Source organism: Macrobrachium nipponense, chromosome 13, assembly GCF_015104395.2.
Source record: "Macrobrachium nipponense isolate FS-2020 chromosome 13, ASM1510439v2, whole genome shotgun sequence".
Classification (NCBI taxonomy): Eukaryota; Metazoa; Arthropoda; class Malacostraca; order Decapoda; family Palaemonidae; genus Macrobrachium; species Macrobrachium nipponense.
Genome location: NC_087206.1, coordinates 89,418,814 through 89,433,431, shown reverse-complemented (window position 1 = coordinate 89,433,431; position 14,618 = coordinate 89,418,814). Strand labels below are relative to the sequence as shown.

Here is a 14,618-nt window from a genome sequence, read left to right as displayed (position 1 = left end):
TAGTTTTTGTTAGTACCGACTAGACCTATAGTAGTCACATCAACCGTGCATTTGATGTCTAGGCCCGTCCCCTACGACGCTCCTGATTGGCAGTTGATAAGCCAGTCACAGGGCTGGAAACTACCTCTCTCTCGAGTTCACATAGGCAGGATGTGCGTTCCTCTTCTCCTGAGGAATACGTCTTTCAAACGTATACCTCAGGAGAGGTGGAAGACACATCCTGCCCCTGTGAACTCTCTCGAGAGACTGAGATTTTCCAGCCCTTTGATTGGCTTATCAACAGCCAATCAGGAGCGTCGTAAGGGACGGGCCTAGACATCAAATGCACGGTTGATGTGAATCCACTATAGTGGATGGTGTAGACTGTAGAGGCTAGAAGTGGTTGGAGGCACAGATGATCATTATTTGGTTGAGGCAAAAATTGAAGTAAGTTCATTGCAGGAAGGCTGAAAATGAATCTGTAGATGATGATATTGAATTATTATTGCGAATGTCTCAACTTTGGTAAATAGCCTTGTATATCTTTCATTGACGGGAATAAAGACGCGATATAAATGGTAAATAGCCTAGTATATCTCTCGATGACGAGAATAAGGACGCGGTATAAAATATAAATTATATATAGCCACGAGGAAAATTGAAACATTGGAGTGTAAGATCTCATGCCTTTATGACAAAGATGATTTAGTTTCGCAAACAGTTCTACAAAAGAAGACATTTTTTTTTTCAAAGTGGGGTAGTGCCATCAGTGTACCTCATGCAGCGCATTGTAGGCATTACTTAAGGTTCTTTGCGGGGTCCCTTTGGCCCCTACGCCGCAACCCCTGGCATTAATTTTACTGTACCTCCGTTCACATCCTCTTTCCTTCATCTGACTTTCAACTCTAGTAATTGTTACATAATGCAGCTCCGGGTTTCTTCTTGTTTCACCTCAAACCTTTTTACTCTTAGACTTCCCTTTCAGCACCGAATGACGTCATAGGTCCCAGCGCTTGGTCGTTGGCCTAAATTCTGAAGGGGTACCTCTCGTTTTATGCTTTCTTCGTGTGTAGCATTTAAAGGGTTACATTTACTTCTTTAATCATCGGCTGCTTCACTTTTCTCGTTATAATATCGATGTATAAGAGATTTATGCGTTATACAGGATGTAAGTATATGTGCGTGTGTGTGTAAAAAGAGAGAGAGAGAGAGAGAGAGAGAGAGAGAGAGAGAGAGAGAGAGATTCTCTTCACGGCTTGTGCAGCGCATCGCTGTGCATTATTGACGTAACTGTACGCGAGAATTTCGTTCGTTCATGGTCTAAAAGTCTTTGTGTACACACGCCTGCCTTTTTCTCCTGAGTGCAGCAGAGAAAGGAAAGAAAGAAAAAAAAAGAAAGAAGGAAGGAAGGGAAGAAGGCGTTGCGAGTTTAATAGGAAGTAGAGCGTGTACCAATCATAATATTGTAGTAATTATAATTCCTTCCCGCTGTATGGGTAATGGCGTCAGAATCCCCCTCATCTGAAAGACTTCTTTACCTGTGATGAAACTTCTTGCGGTTGATGAGCTGTCAAGGGCGATAAGGATATTCTCTCTCTCTCTCTCTCTCTCTCTCTCTCTCTCTCTCTCTCTCTCTCTCTCTCTCTCTCTCTCTCTCTCTCTCACACACACAATGTACTTTTAAGCATTGTTTACTTCAGTCGTATGCTGCCTTGAAGATATTCTAATTTTAAACGGGAATAATTTTCCTTGTTAATGTTAAAAATTGAGTGTCGTTTTTCACGAGTTGTATACATATTATTGATCATTTTGGGACACAATTGTGTGTAGTATTTTTACACCTTTGTATATTTTATAACTCTCCATAATTTTCGAGACTTAACGAGGACACCATGTTATCAAAAGTTTTATATGACCTTAAGAAGTTTTGAAAACTTGATCTTCAGTTTAAATCCTACGTTTTGTCAGTTGCTGGTGATAACTAAGATAACGTTTATGCTTTGAGTGTTTGTAAACTGTGGAAATGAATACATAACAGGTATTATGCCTGAAGATCGATAATGTCATTTGTGTCATTTAGGGTACTGCATTGCAATTGAGGACAGACTGTATTACGGTGTTTTGTGTACATTACTTATAGTTCCATTTACCCCATGCAGTAAGTAAAGGAAAACTGTTTCGTGAAGTGTAATGATGCCATCTAGCGTTCCATAAATCACTAAGAGTTCATCGTATGGCACGGATAAGAATGATAGTGACAAATAGATAGGCAGTGCTTTGGAAATAACCCCCACCATGGGAAGCAGTGGTTAACTGGAGTATTTTTTAGTGGTCAGTTTTAAGACTAGTTCAACTTATCCATCCAAATGGCCAGGACTTCCAGCAGCTGATAGAGCCTTGCCAGACAATGCAAAGTGTTCCTAAGGGCCATGACAAACAGATAATAGAAATAAGGGTGTTGGGAAAGACTAGAACGAGGGTTGCTGTGTCAGCACCTTGATAGTGTTTTGTCGAGCAGAAGAGGACCTTAACTTAAGAACCATGTTGGTGGGCATGTTGACCCCAGTCGTCCTGGTGGTGCGGTATGGCCTCACAGGCGCCTTGGCTGTTGGGGTGGGCAGCCTCAGTTGGCTTGTTTGGTGCGCCCTGCAGTGCGCCCTTGCCCCAGCGCATGCGTTTGTCCTCTTGTCGTCCTATCCTGGTAAGTTGGGTGGTGGGTGATGATGCTTTATTTCAAATCTTTAAAGGCTGCTTCAGGTTGCAGGTGCTGGTGGGAATCTTGGAATGAATGAAATCACTGTATTTTGTCATGAATACGGTGAAGTTTTTAATGTACAATTTGTTTAGCCTTTTAATCCAACAAAAACTGTGCATGGTGATTATTATTTTAATGAAACTGCATGTTAATTGTTATAACAAAAACTACCCATGTTAGTTATTTACACTTAATTATTGATTAAGAACTGAAGTTTAAATCTTGGTTAGTACACTTGTTTATCGAGTCCTTGGTATTCTTAGAGAACAAATGGTATAACTTTGTTTCTCAAAGCTTATCACTTGTTAAGCATATTGCTTTCAGACAAGTTTCAAACATTTAGATGCTGTTTCCATTGGTGTTAATGTTATTTCCTTCCAGTGATAAAAGTCCATTATTGTTTTGAGCAATTTATGAAAATGCGTTTGGCCTGTTTTAACTGATCAGTTTTGTAGTAACTATTTTTTTGGAAAAACAAAATATATGTCCCAGCAATAATACTATCTAATTTAGGTATTCTTTGTAACTGTAGATTTCTACTGTTTAAACAGAGTCGACAGATCCACGTCAGACCTCTTAATCCCTTCAGGCTGCTTGAGGTCAAGGTCTCTCTGGGCACAAAGCTGCCTTCACTATCAGTGGCATAGTTATTGCATTTCAGTAGTATTAATAATCTTCACCATTACTTTTCAGTTAATGCGGAACAATTTTTTCCCCATGGTGGAGGGGATAGCGATATTGATGCACCTTACGTAGTGCACTCGAGGCTTTGCTTAAGGTTCTTTGCAGTGTTCCTCATGTCCCTAGCTGCAACGTCTTTCATTCCTATGATTGTACTGTATCTCCATTCTTATTCTCCTTTTTTAATCATATTTTCCACCCTCTCCTAACAATTGTTCCATAATGCAAAAGCAAGGTTTTCCTCCTGTTACACCTTTAAAACCTTATTGCTCTCAATTTTTCTTTCAGTGCTGAATGACCTCATAGGTACCAGCACTTGGAATTTGACCCAAGTTTTACTTCTTTTTCATTCCATTTTTAGGATTTTGTTTTTAACTTTTCAGCCTTCACCCGCCAGTTTGAAGTGGGAACCTTGTATATCTATGACTATGAAACCTCCGTGTTGCTCAATGAACCTCAAGCAGTCCCTGCATCATCAGCCAAAGATGTTGGATTTCGGATAGAAATGAGAGCCGAGATCACTCCCGTGTGGCAGCATCCTAGTAATAACCATGAGCAGATCCTTCAGTTGACAGTAGGTTTCTCTCCCTCTTTTCTGCCCTCCATAACAATAAAGGATTATTTTAGTTTAAAGTACAGTACACCTTTTGTAAGAGGCTTGTGGAAATTTTGTATTTAAAATCGGTACATTGAATATGTGGCTATGATCCAGCATTTTATAACATCTAGTGAACTCGTAAGGCATGGGTCACTAGAACTACAATTTCTAGAGTTGTTTATTTATGTAAAATGTAAGCTTGTCTGAATCACTGACTAACACTTAATGTAAATTCCTCAGGTAGCATCCCCAAAATTGTCTGTGAAATCACGCCAAGGACCTACACCAGAAGGTTTTGTGCAAAAGCAGTCTAGATTAGACAGTTACAAGCTTCACCCGCTCTATCTTCATTGGGATGATGGACAGATTGGAAAAGTTTATCATATTGATGGCGAGGAATTGTCGGTGCTTAATGTCATGAAGGGCATTTCTAGTTTGTTTCAGGTAAGTGGCTTTTTTCTCAGTCCTTGCAGTACACAATGACAACGCATATATTATAGATTTAGAAATTGTTAATTTTTATTACTGCTTAATTTCCAGTTTGTGAAAGGCCTGTTGATGGGTCAGTATGTTGTTGCCACTGGGCCAGAATTTTTGAAGTTATGAACTGATGCACAGTATATATAATTTGTATGCTGATTTAATTAGGACATTTTTCATTACCAGTTTTCACATTTATAGAATAAAGTAAAAAAACTTTTACTGAAAGTATAACTTTATTGAAAAGGCCATTTCATGAGTCTCCCCAAAGGTTAGGGACTTCGTTTTCAATGCTGGAATAAGCATTTATAATAGTTTTGAGGTAAGGTGTGATGAGAGGCAATCTAGTCCCAGGCAGATTTCTTGAGTGTATTTGTTATGATGATGATAGTCCCATTTCTTTGGTGTAAGATCTCTTGCAGAAGTTTTGGAAGTTTTGGTAAGATCTCTTGCAGAAGTTTTGGAAGTTTTGGTAAGATCTTCTTAGCCAGAAAGTTTTGGAAGTTTTGGTAAGATCTCTTGCAGAAGTTTTGGAAGTTTTGGTAAGATCTCTTGCAGAAGTTTTGGAAATTTTGGTAAGATCTCTTGCAGAAGTCTTGGAAGTTTTGGTAACAAGTTGACCTAGTGGTTTGGCCATTTGTTGTAGTCTAAAGGTTGGGGCATTCGCTGTAATACTCGAGATATGAGGTTCAGGTTCTACAAGGAACTGCTAGAGATTGAGTCCATATTTATGTGATGCACTGCAGGCATTACTTGAGCTCTTGGAATGTCCCTTTGTCCCCTAGCTGCAACCCCTTTCATTCCTTTTACTGTACTTCTGGTCATATTCTTTCTTCCTTCAGAATTTCCACCCTCTCTTAACAAGTGTTTCATAATGTATCTATGAGGTTTTCCTCCTGTTAAATCTTTCAAACCACCTCTTAGTTTCCCTTTCAATGCTGGATGACCTTATAGGTGCTGCTAGCACTTGGTTTCGGTATAAATGTTGCATTCCATTCTCTTCCCATCAATTGCTGAATTAATGGCCATATGTGGGTTGTATTTGTATCGCAAATTACACTGTGCTCGTAACACGACTGAATTGATGTTTTTAGACAGTCATTGGGTGCACCTGAAAGATTTGTTCTCAAGTGAGAATTGAAAGTTGGAGGAAAGTTAAGTCAAGCTTATTGAACTGGTTTATAAGAACAAACTAAATGAGATTTTTTGAAGAGTAAACTTTTAGAGAAGTTTTAGAGTAACCCTTAGTACCATCTGGAGTACGTATACCACACAGGGCAAACTAGGACTAGTACCTCCTTATGTGGGGCCATGTATGAGGGTCTTACTATGATGATATGGAAATTTCATGTTAATTACTGTTTTTTGATGAATACCTTCTATTTCAGCATCAAGTGAAAAATGCCAAGCAAACTGAAGTGGATGCTTCTGGAAAATGTGAGGTAACTTACAAACTCATAGATTCTACTCGTGTGACAAAGATGAAGAAGAATTGTAAAACAGTTGCCCCGGTCATATACTTCAACCACACAAGTAAGGTACGATTTAAGAGAAGTGAATTGTACATTCTTTAATGTTGTGGGTGAGTATGATATTTTCCATGGCATATAGGGAGATTTCCAGCTTTAAGCTTACATTCATACTAATTTTTTATGTTTTTGATAGGTCCTTGGTGCCCAGATAGACAGCCAGGCAACAACAACCTTCATATTGAACCCAGATGATAAAATCCTGCAGAAAGCTACAGCAATGGAAACTCATTTCTTGCGGGCAGAGATACGTAAGAAATCAGGCGCTGAAGTCCTAAGCAATCAGGTTCTCAATCTTAAAAGTAAGAATTTTTATCATATATTGGGAGACTTTTATTTGTCAATTTCTTTAAGGAACATTAATATGATTCTCTTAGAGAGAGAGCCTCTCGGCATTGTCCCTATCATTACTTCGGATTGCAAGTTCAACAGCATATCTGAGAGCATTTTAAATTGTAATATGTAAAATACTTCTTGATGTAGCAGTAAATATTGTAGTCTTCAGTCAAGGAGTTTCTTGATGAACCATCACATCTATATATCTGAATTTAATCATGAAGATTCATGTATATCTTGTGGAATACCCTACACATTGTTGATAAAATGCATTCTTTAATACATTGTGCTGGTTTCTGCTTCTCTCTCGTCTAGCAAAATATTGCACATTACTGAATGCAGCACATTTTGAGAAGGCCAATTTTTCTTTTAAAGTAGTTATTTAAAAGTGGATGTGAGATTCGTCATTCTGATATGTCGTTAACTTATGCGTGTTAGCAAACATCAAAGAAGGATTGCTGAATTTAATGAATTTCCGGTTTATTATTATGAAAAAGTTTGACAAGGCAACTAAATTGTAATGCTGGGATTATATTAAATAGCCTTAACAAAGAGAGCTAAGTAAAATTAAATTTAGAATGTTAAGTGAGGAGAGACCAATGGAAATGTGAGAATGATGGGTTGCAGCCTCAGAGATTCTGTGAAGAAAGCAAATGTGGCATATTTCATCTATTTAATTTTGCAGTACCCAAGTCCCATTTTCCACACCTAAATTTTATTTAAAGTTTACTTGAGCATGTTAATTGAAAGTTAATGACTTGTCTATAGATCAGTGAATGGACCAAGTAATAAAATTCTGATGCTTATTAGACATAGGAAATTTTTCAGAATATGAAGGAAATGCCATGCCACTTTTGTCTGTTAAAAGGTTTTGCAATGTTACACTTTATTCATTAACACTTGACATTTTGTGTGCACAATAACAGGTTAACTTTGTATGAGCTGCATACAAATTAACATTTTACTTGGATTTCAGGTCGTGATAAGGTCAGCACTCCACGTTACACAGGGAAGAATGAAGCTGAAGCAATTGCTTCCATATCTCAAAAGTTGAAGAAAAGTCTGGTTACTGATCATCTTGCAACAAATCCAGATGCCAAGGAATGCATTGCTTGCAAGACTGTAAGACCCAAGAGAATTCGATAATTTTATTTGAGTGAAACAAAAATAGGTCTCAAATTTTGTATGTCTGGAGTTATTGTATTGTTACCCAAGTTATGAATGCAAATTCTAATTCAGTATTGTATTATATATTTACAATAAATTTACTAGACTTTTACTTTCAGCACTTAAGAAATTAATATTGCTGTGGCATGTTATATAGCAAGTGCTACAGTAGCACTCTCACAGAATTGGGAGAAATAGCCCCTGCTTTCTAGCTATCTCATTTTAGAGTTGAGTGCTGCTTTGTTTAAGGGAAGTTCTTTGACACAACGAAAAGGCTATACATTGATTATTACCAGAAAGATGAGTTAGTGGGTATAGGAATATTACTAGGTTTCAATAGATGTATGAGTATGTACTAGATATAGGGCCATGACAGGGATTAAGAGCAGAACAAACCTTCGATCTTAACATTAGGATAAATCTAGCACAGCTGGAAACTGATTAAAAACAAAGATTGTAATGCAAGGAATTTGTGGCTTCTGGCAACTCTGTCATAGACAAGGTGGAGAGTGGTCATCGACCATGCATAAACCCCGTGTACAGTAGCACACTCAGAATTAGCAGAAGTAGCCTCTGCTTTCTAGCTATCTCAATTTAGAGTTGATTGCTGCTTTATTTAAGGGAAGTTCTTTGCCATAACAAAGGGCTGTACATTGATTGCTACAGTATTTGTTATGCTATATTACTAGTCGTCCTCCCCCTTGCAGAGTAGGCAGTCAGCCCCAAGGAAGTCTTGGGGCTAGGGGAAGGGGCAGGTCAGGTCATCGATAGAGAGGGCACCACTCCCTGCCTGTAGCCAAAGTAGGGGGATGCCTGGCAGGCCATTGGGCTAAATGGCAATTCTATGGAGTGGAGAAGTGGGTAGTAGATCTTACTCTGGTTCTGAGTAGTCTCACTTGGGCTCCATTTGAACGTCTACATCGATCTTCAGACGGAACTGATTTTCAAGACAGTTTTCCTGTTGGCTTTGGCTTCCTTGACGAGAGTTGGAGAGCTTCATGGCCCAAGTTACAACAACAAGCACACCAGGGTTTGGAGTTCTGTGACCTTTGAGTTTGTCCCATGGGTAAAACTCAAAATCCCTCGGTTCATGATGACAGAATTTCTTTGTTTTCAATTCCTTCCCTAAAAGAATTTGGTGACAACGATCCTCAGGAGTTATTGCTTTGTCCCATCAGAGCACTGTGTTGCCATCTGAAAATGACGTGTCATCTAAGGCCTAGGTGCCATAGACTTTTTGTTAGCACAATTAGAACCAAGAAAGAAGTGTCCAAGAATACCACTCCATTCTGGAAGTTACTCTCTGACTTATAAGAAGAACTTGTCTGTTCATAGGATTTTGAATACTGGTTCCTGGCTTTGGCAGATCACTTTCACTTTCTTTTACCTGAAGGACATGGCCCACAGGTCCTTGGGACACACTTTTTTCCAGTTAATCTTACCTAAGATGACTATGGAAGAGAATGAGTGAGGTGATTGGTCCCCTTTCCTTTTTTCCATTTTTCGTTCCTATGGGTGGGTTGAAGGATAAACACATCTTACACTGGAACTGGTCTGATACAGGTGAGTGTGGTGGCCATACTGTGTTGCATTTATTTTGTTTGTATCCATACAATTTACAAATTTGCTTCTCAGTAGCATGTACTCCTCTCTCCAGCAAAGGGAGGGAGGAGTGATGATAAACCCCTTGTGGCCTACATGGTTTATTGATTGAACAGATGGAGTTTTCCTGGTCTTTCATGAATGCAATGAATGCGGACATGTCTCATTGTGTTTAATCTCGGTGGGTTACGCGCCTCAGTGGCATGGTTGGTATGGTGTCTGCTTCCCACCTCGGTGGTCGCGGGTTCGATTCTCGGCCATTCCAGTGAGGAGTGAGAGATGTGTATTTCTGGTGATAGAAGTTCACTCTCGACGTGGTTCGGAAGTCACGTAAAGCTGTTGGTCCCGTTGCTGAATAACCACTGGTTCCATGCAACGTAAAAACACCATACAAACAAACAAAACAAAATCTCAGTGGGTTGAGTTTTTAGATACCCATATGTCTATTCTCTCATGGGCTTGGACCACCTCTTTAGAACTCTCACTTCTGGGAAGGGTGGTCAGGTGTGCTGAATCTCCAGTCAGTTCAGGATTCTCCTACCTCCCTCCAAGTAGGAGTCTATCCTATTGATGAGACAGGAGGTTTGTTCTGCATATGAACAAATGACAATTTTTTTAATCGATTTGTATTTTTTATAGCTAATAAACCTGGGGTCTTAATGTTTATTGCCAGTCTCTTGCTGCCCCTCTTCTAATCTTGGGTTAGAAGAACGACTAAATGCGTTGTGGGGTCCATGCAGTGTCGATGACCTCTCTCCCCCCTGGCTACGCCTGAGTTGCCAAATGCCACAGATTCTTTGCATTACAATATTTGATTGTTTTTAACTGGTTTTCAGGTGGTGCTAGATGATTTGTCCTATTGTTAAGACCTCAGGTTTGTTAGTTAAATACAAATTGATAAAAAGAATGTGTCATTTTGGAATGTGGAATTTTCAGCTTCTTGTATAGTATTCCATGCACATATCAGGTTGGTTTCTTATCAAAATATGATGCCTTGATAGCAATTTTGCAGTGCCTGACTTTTGTTAGATGTCTCTCTCTCTCTCTCTCTCTCTCTCTCTCTCTCTCTCTCTCTCTCTCTCTCTCTCTCTCTCTCTCTCTCTCTCTCTCTCTCTCTCTCTCTCTCAAAAGAATTCTTAATGTTTTGCAAATGCTGTAGCACAAGGGTTTTTTTTTTTTTTTTTTTTTTAAGTCTACACTTAATTTCCATCTCGCTAAAGCATTTCTGTTGTTTAGTACGGTAGATAATCTTAAATTTAGAGTACTAATGAGAAGTTTATAGTCTTAATAATGTTGCAGTCTTGTAAAATATCTTAACAATATGAACAAAATGAAATTATGCAGTTGTATGATTTTTCTTTTGACTGCAGTTGAAGGATTTGGTCAACAATTTTCGTAGCACCTTGGCCCCCAAGAATCTGGGCACTCAAGGTTCGGCAATTGCTTTCCTACGACTGCTGAAAAAGGTGCGGGAGAGTGACGTGGACACTTTGAAGGCTGTGCTGAAAGATAAGAAAAATGCCAAGATATTGTATGTGTTCTTCAAAAAGGTGTTCTGTTATTATTGGAAAGAAGTTAGGAAGTTTTTGTCAATTTAAGTGCAGGCTTGTAACATGGCCAAGAGATAAATGTGCCTCATTTTAAATGTAGTCTTTTATTTAAATACATCATTCTGTTGTCAGTTAGGGTTAGCTTTGCTTGGAAATTTTGAAAAAAAAGTACTGTCATATAATGGTAGTTGAGCAATGATGTTAGTCATGGATTTTGTGGAATAGTTTTGCTATACTTATTACAGCTTTTTCGAAGTGTCAGTTAATTGATGTGATGACTTTTTCATAATTATAATGTAGCATGTATGTACTATTCACAAAATATGCAATTCCAAACTGTTTCATGTTAACAGTGATTTTGTAAATGAATTTCAGGCCTCAGCTCTTGGATATAGCAGCTGCTGCACAAACATTACCAGCGCACAAAGCTGCTATGTCATTGGTCAAGTTTAACGGACCAATAGATAATGCTGAACGCTATCTTCTAGCTGTGTCCTTAGTTACTCATCCACCAGAATTCATCATTAAAGGTACAGTAATGTGTTTGTGTTTTGTATGTAATTTTAAATTAGAAACTATATCCAAGAAATATTTAAGGCTTTGTATGTTTTTACCTTTGATTTGGAAGTAACAGGTATTTGGTACTGAAGTATGTCATCATCTAGGAAGTAGGTGCAATTTTGAGATTTATAAGTATGCACACTACATGAAAAGGCACACTGCTGCTTTGCTGATGTTGGTTGGTCCAGCACCTTTTTTCAGTCCTGGGCATCTGCACAAGGGACTTGCAGTTCCTGCAGCTAACAGACTATTGCATATGGCGATGTCAGTATTTCATTTTAGAAATTTACCATGAATTGAACATTCTTTTATAAAAAGAAATTATCCATATACACGGAACTTCTGGGCCAAATGATTATGAAACAAAGCACAGGTTTCGATAAAAAAAAAAAAAAAACTGGCTTACTGGTGTGTCACAAGGTTTCAAGCCTGGTCAGTGATTAACATCCACCTCATATATGCATGAGTTACCAGATCCCAAGATTCCTTGCTTTAACAGTCTTTTATCGTTTTTAACCGGTTCCCAGCTGGCACTAGAATATTATCCTATTGTTAAGACCACAGGTTTGTTAGCTATAGAAAATAAAAATTGATTAAAAATTTGTCATTTCCTGGGTTAATCTTTACATACTGTCATTATTTCTTTCAGATATTCTGTCTCTTGTGAAGAAAGGCAACAATAATGACAAACTGTTTGAGACTATGGTGCTCACGTTGTCGTCATTGAGCCATACTTTCTGCAAGAGTGCTTCCAACTGCAAAAAACCAGTTAGTAGTACTTAATATTGTTCTGAATGTTTGAGTTCCTCAAACTGTTTATAATTGCATACACTATTGCAATGGTATAGTTTGGTTTTGATATTGTTGGTGAATAGTTTTAAAGTCTAAATGTATTTTAGTTTATTATAGTTTTGATAATGCAGGCAGATAAGGGTACAGGCCAAGTGCAGTTTAGTTTCTTCATTTAAAACAGACATATGAAGGGTGATCTGAAGAAATTTAGTGATCTTGCATAGCTTATCTAAGATAGCTAATTACATATTTTACCATTGAGAATAAAAAAAAGGAGTATTCCAAGTACTAGTAGTTTCCTCTTGTAAAAAGTAATTTTTGCTTTTGTTGTTGTTACTAAAGAGTTGAAAGAAACCACGGAATCAACCTTAAATAGGTTTCACCTCATGTGTATGTTAAGGTAATGAAGCTGGATAAGTATTTATATAGAGGCCAAAGAAAAAGGATGAATTGTCAATGTCCGAAAGCAGTGTAGCTGGAAGCTGAAAAAACCTAGCATGAGGACCCATATTGAGCTCTGCATAAAACTTTTTGGGTTGCAACCCCCAACTTGGTATGTGTACATGAAAATTGAAAAAACATAAAAAGGTATTTGTGCATGAAAATTTACAAAACAGAAAAACCCCTGCTGTGTTTGATGAAGTACATGTACGAACTAGGTAAATATTGCTAAGACATAATAATTCTGTGTACATTTTTCTTACCTTGTAAGTTTTACCCCAGTTGATTTTGGAGTTAATAAGGGAAAAAGTACATTTTTTTTGTTTTACTTGATCCAAAATTTAGCTACCTATTATTTGTAATTACATGAGGCAGTCCTGATTTTAAATTGTATTTACATGTAGGGAAAATTTATGACAGTACTGTGCTTGCTTCTGTTTGAAATAAGTCTGAAATAATCATATTCTTCATCTTCCCTGCCATGTGCCACACTTGGTAAATTATTGTCTACAGCACTTATAATGATGTTCAATGCTTTAATTAACATGGAACCTCTTTTTTATGAATATTGACTAGAATGTAAGAAACTAATGTATCTAGTGAATGTTGTGTATGAAGGGATTGTAATGTTTGAATGACCAATAATTCACACTAGAATATCTTCCACTGATAACAGCACCTGTTTGTAAAAGTTTTACGAATTAAATCAGAGTAAATGGGTAAAAGTTAAGCATTTCTTGTAAGAAATTGTAAAGGATTTGGTTTGTTAGTGGAAAGATTCATCTCATAGATGAGTGAAGGGAAATTGCACTTAGAAAATTCAGAAAGGTATGAGGAAAAAATATTTTATTAACCCTTCATGAACAGGTTTGGGGATTGATCCTGTAGATAATCAATATTAAGCTCTATCAATTTGGAAAGAATTGGGCTGGAAAGAGGTGTCAATACTTCTATAACCCATAAAATCACTATTGGCAACTTTTACACTGCTTGAAATTACAAATCGGGCATCTCAGGACTTCAGTTCTGCTTCTGACTTAAGGGGGAATGTATTGCGTCTCTCTCACATGACATCTCTGTAAATTTGCTCATGAAAATACCAAAGGGCTGCTGTTGGTTTTTGTTCTTGTCTGTTATAATAGTATGTTGGATGAAAATGTACTTTTGCAAAGAAATATTAGAAAAAACACGTAAAAATAAAAATGTTACTGAATCTTCGTTTTCGGTAAATTTAGTACATATTTTTCAGCAAATATGCTAAGAATTTGTTACTGATTTTATTTCTTATCTGCTTTGATATTGTGTAAGCTTTAATTATAATTTTACAAAATAAAATTATTTATTAGAAAAAACATTAGTTGGTAAAATTTACAATTGTCTTGTAAAAGAGTCCCCACAAGGGGTGTTAAGTAATTTTCAACTTGTCGTGGAAGGTAGGGAAAACTTGCAGTAAGTCAACCAAGTCACCTCTTGTCACATTTATTCGTACTGTTTTTCCAAAAAGTGTGACTTCCCAAAACTGAGGTTTTTCCTCTTTGTGCTTATCTGTAATATTTAATATCAAACTAAATTAAAATAGACCTAGGTCTGAAATTATGAAAGTTAACAGATTTAGTGGTTGTTTTGTACTTCAGAACAATTTTGAATGTTTTAATTGTATTCTGTGTACCTACATGCTCAGTAAGAGAAATAAAGTATATATATCTATATTTTACATATAGATAAAGATGTTATATAATGCAATACTGTATTTCCATAATTTAAAATTTAATTCAGATATCAAATTCTATTTCAGATAATATCAGAAGTGCGGAAGTTGATTTTGGATAACCTTGGTGCCTGCAGCACCGAGTCATGCAAACTAATATATATCCGTGCTCTTAAAAACCTACGAATGGCAAATACATTAGATGTGCTTCTAGATCATGCTGCTGGGAAGGAGCAGAAGCCAGCAATTTATGCCATGAGAGCTTTGCAAACAATGCCCGAAAACTTCATAACAGAGACGGTAGGTGGACATTTGATGATTGCTTAAATGTCAGCAGTTTTAATTGAACCATTCGTGAAAATAAATAAAATGGAGGTTTCTTAGATAGTTCCTGCTTTTTATTTATATTGCATGTTTAGAAGTGTTTAAACCACAAATA

The 14,618-nt window shown here is 37.3% G+C and overlaps 1 protein-coding gene across 6 annotated transcripts in view; it reads left to right on the top strand.

Annotated features, from left to right (window-relative positions):
• Positions 1–14,618, top strand: part of LOC135225178 (microsomal triglyceride transfer protein large subunit-like) — a 75,513-nt gene that overhangs the window by 39,887 nt on the left and 21,008 nt on the right. For 3 of the 6 annotated variants that reach the window (XM_064264445.1, XM_064264444.1, XM_064264443.1), the window contains exons 2-11: positions 2,139–2,680; positions 3,799–3,993; positions 4,258–4,457; positions 5,882–6,031; positions 6,159–6,324; positions 7,335–7,480; positions 10,498–10,658; positions 11,053–11,207; positions 11,888–12,006; positions 14,267–14,479. In XM_064264445.1, the coding sequence (XP_064120515.1) occupies positions 2,521–2,680; positions 3,799–3,993; positions 4,258–4,457; positions 5,882–6,031; positions 6,159–6,324; positions 7,335–7,480; positions 10,498–10,658; positions 11,053–11,207; positions 11,888–12,006; positions 14,267–14,479 (1,665 nt within the window). In that variant the 5' untranslated portion in view covers positions 2,139–2,520. The remainder of the gene's footprint in view (positions 1–2,138; positions 2,681–3,798; positions 3,994–4,257; positions 4,458–5,881; positions 6,032–6,158; positions 6,325–7,334; positions 7,481–10,497; positions 10,659–11,052; positions 11,208–11,887; positions 12,007–14,266; positions 14,480–14,618) is intronic. The other 3 variants (XM_064264448.1, XM_064264446.1, XM_064264447.1) reach the window with 1 other exon arrangement.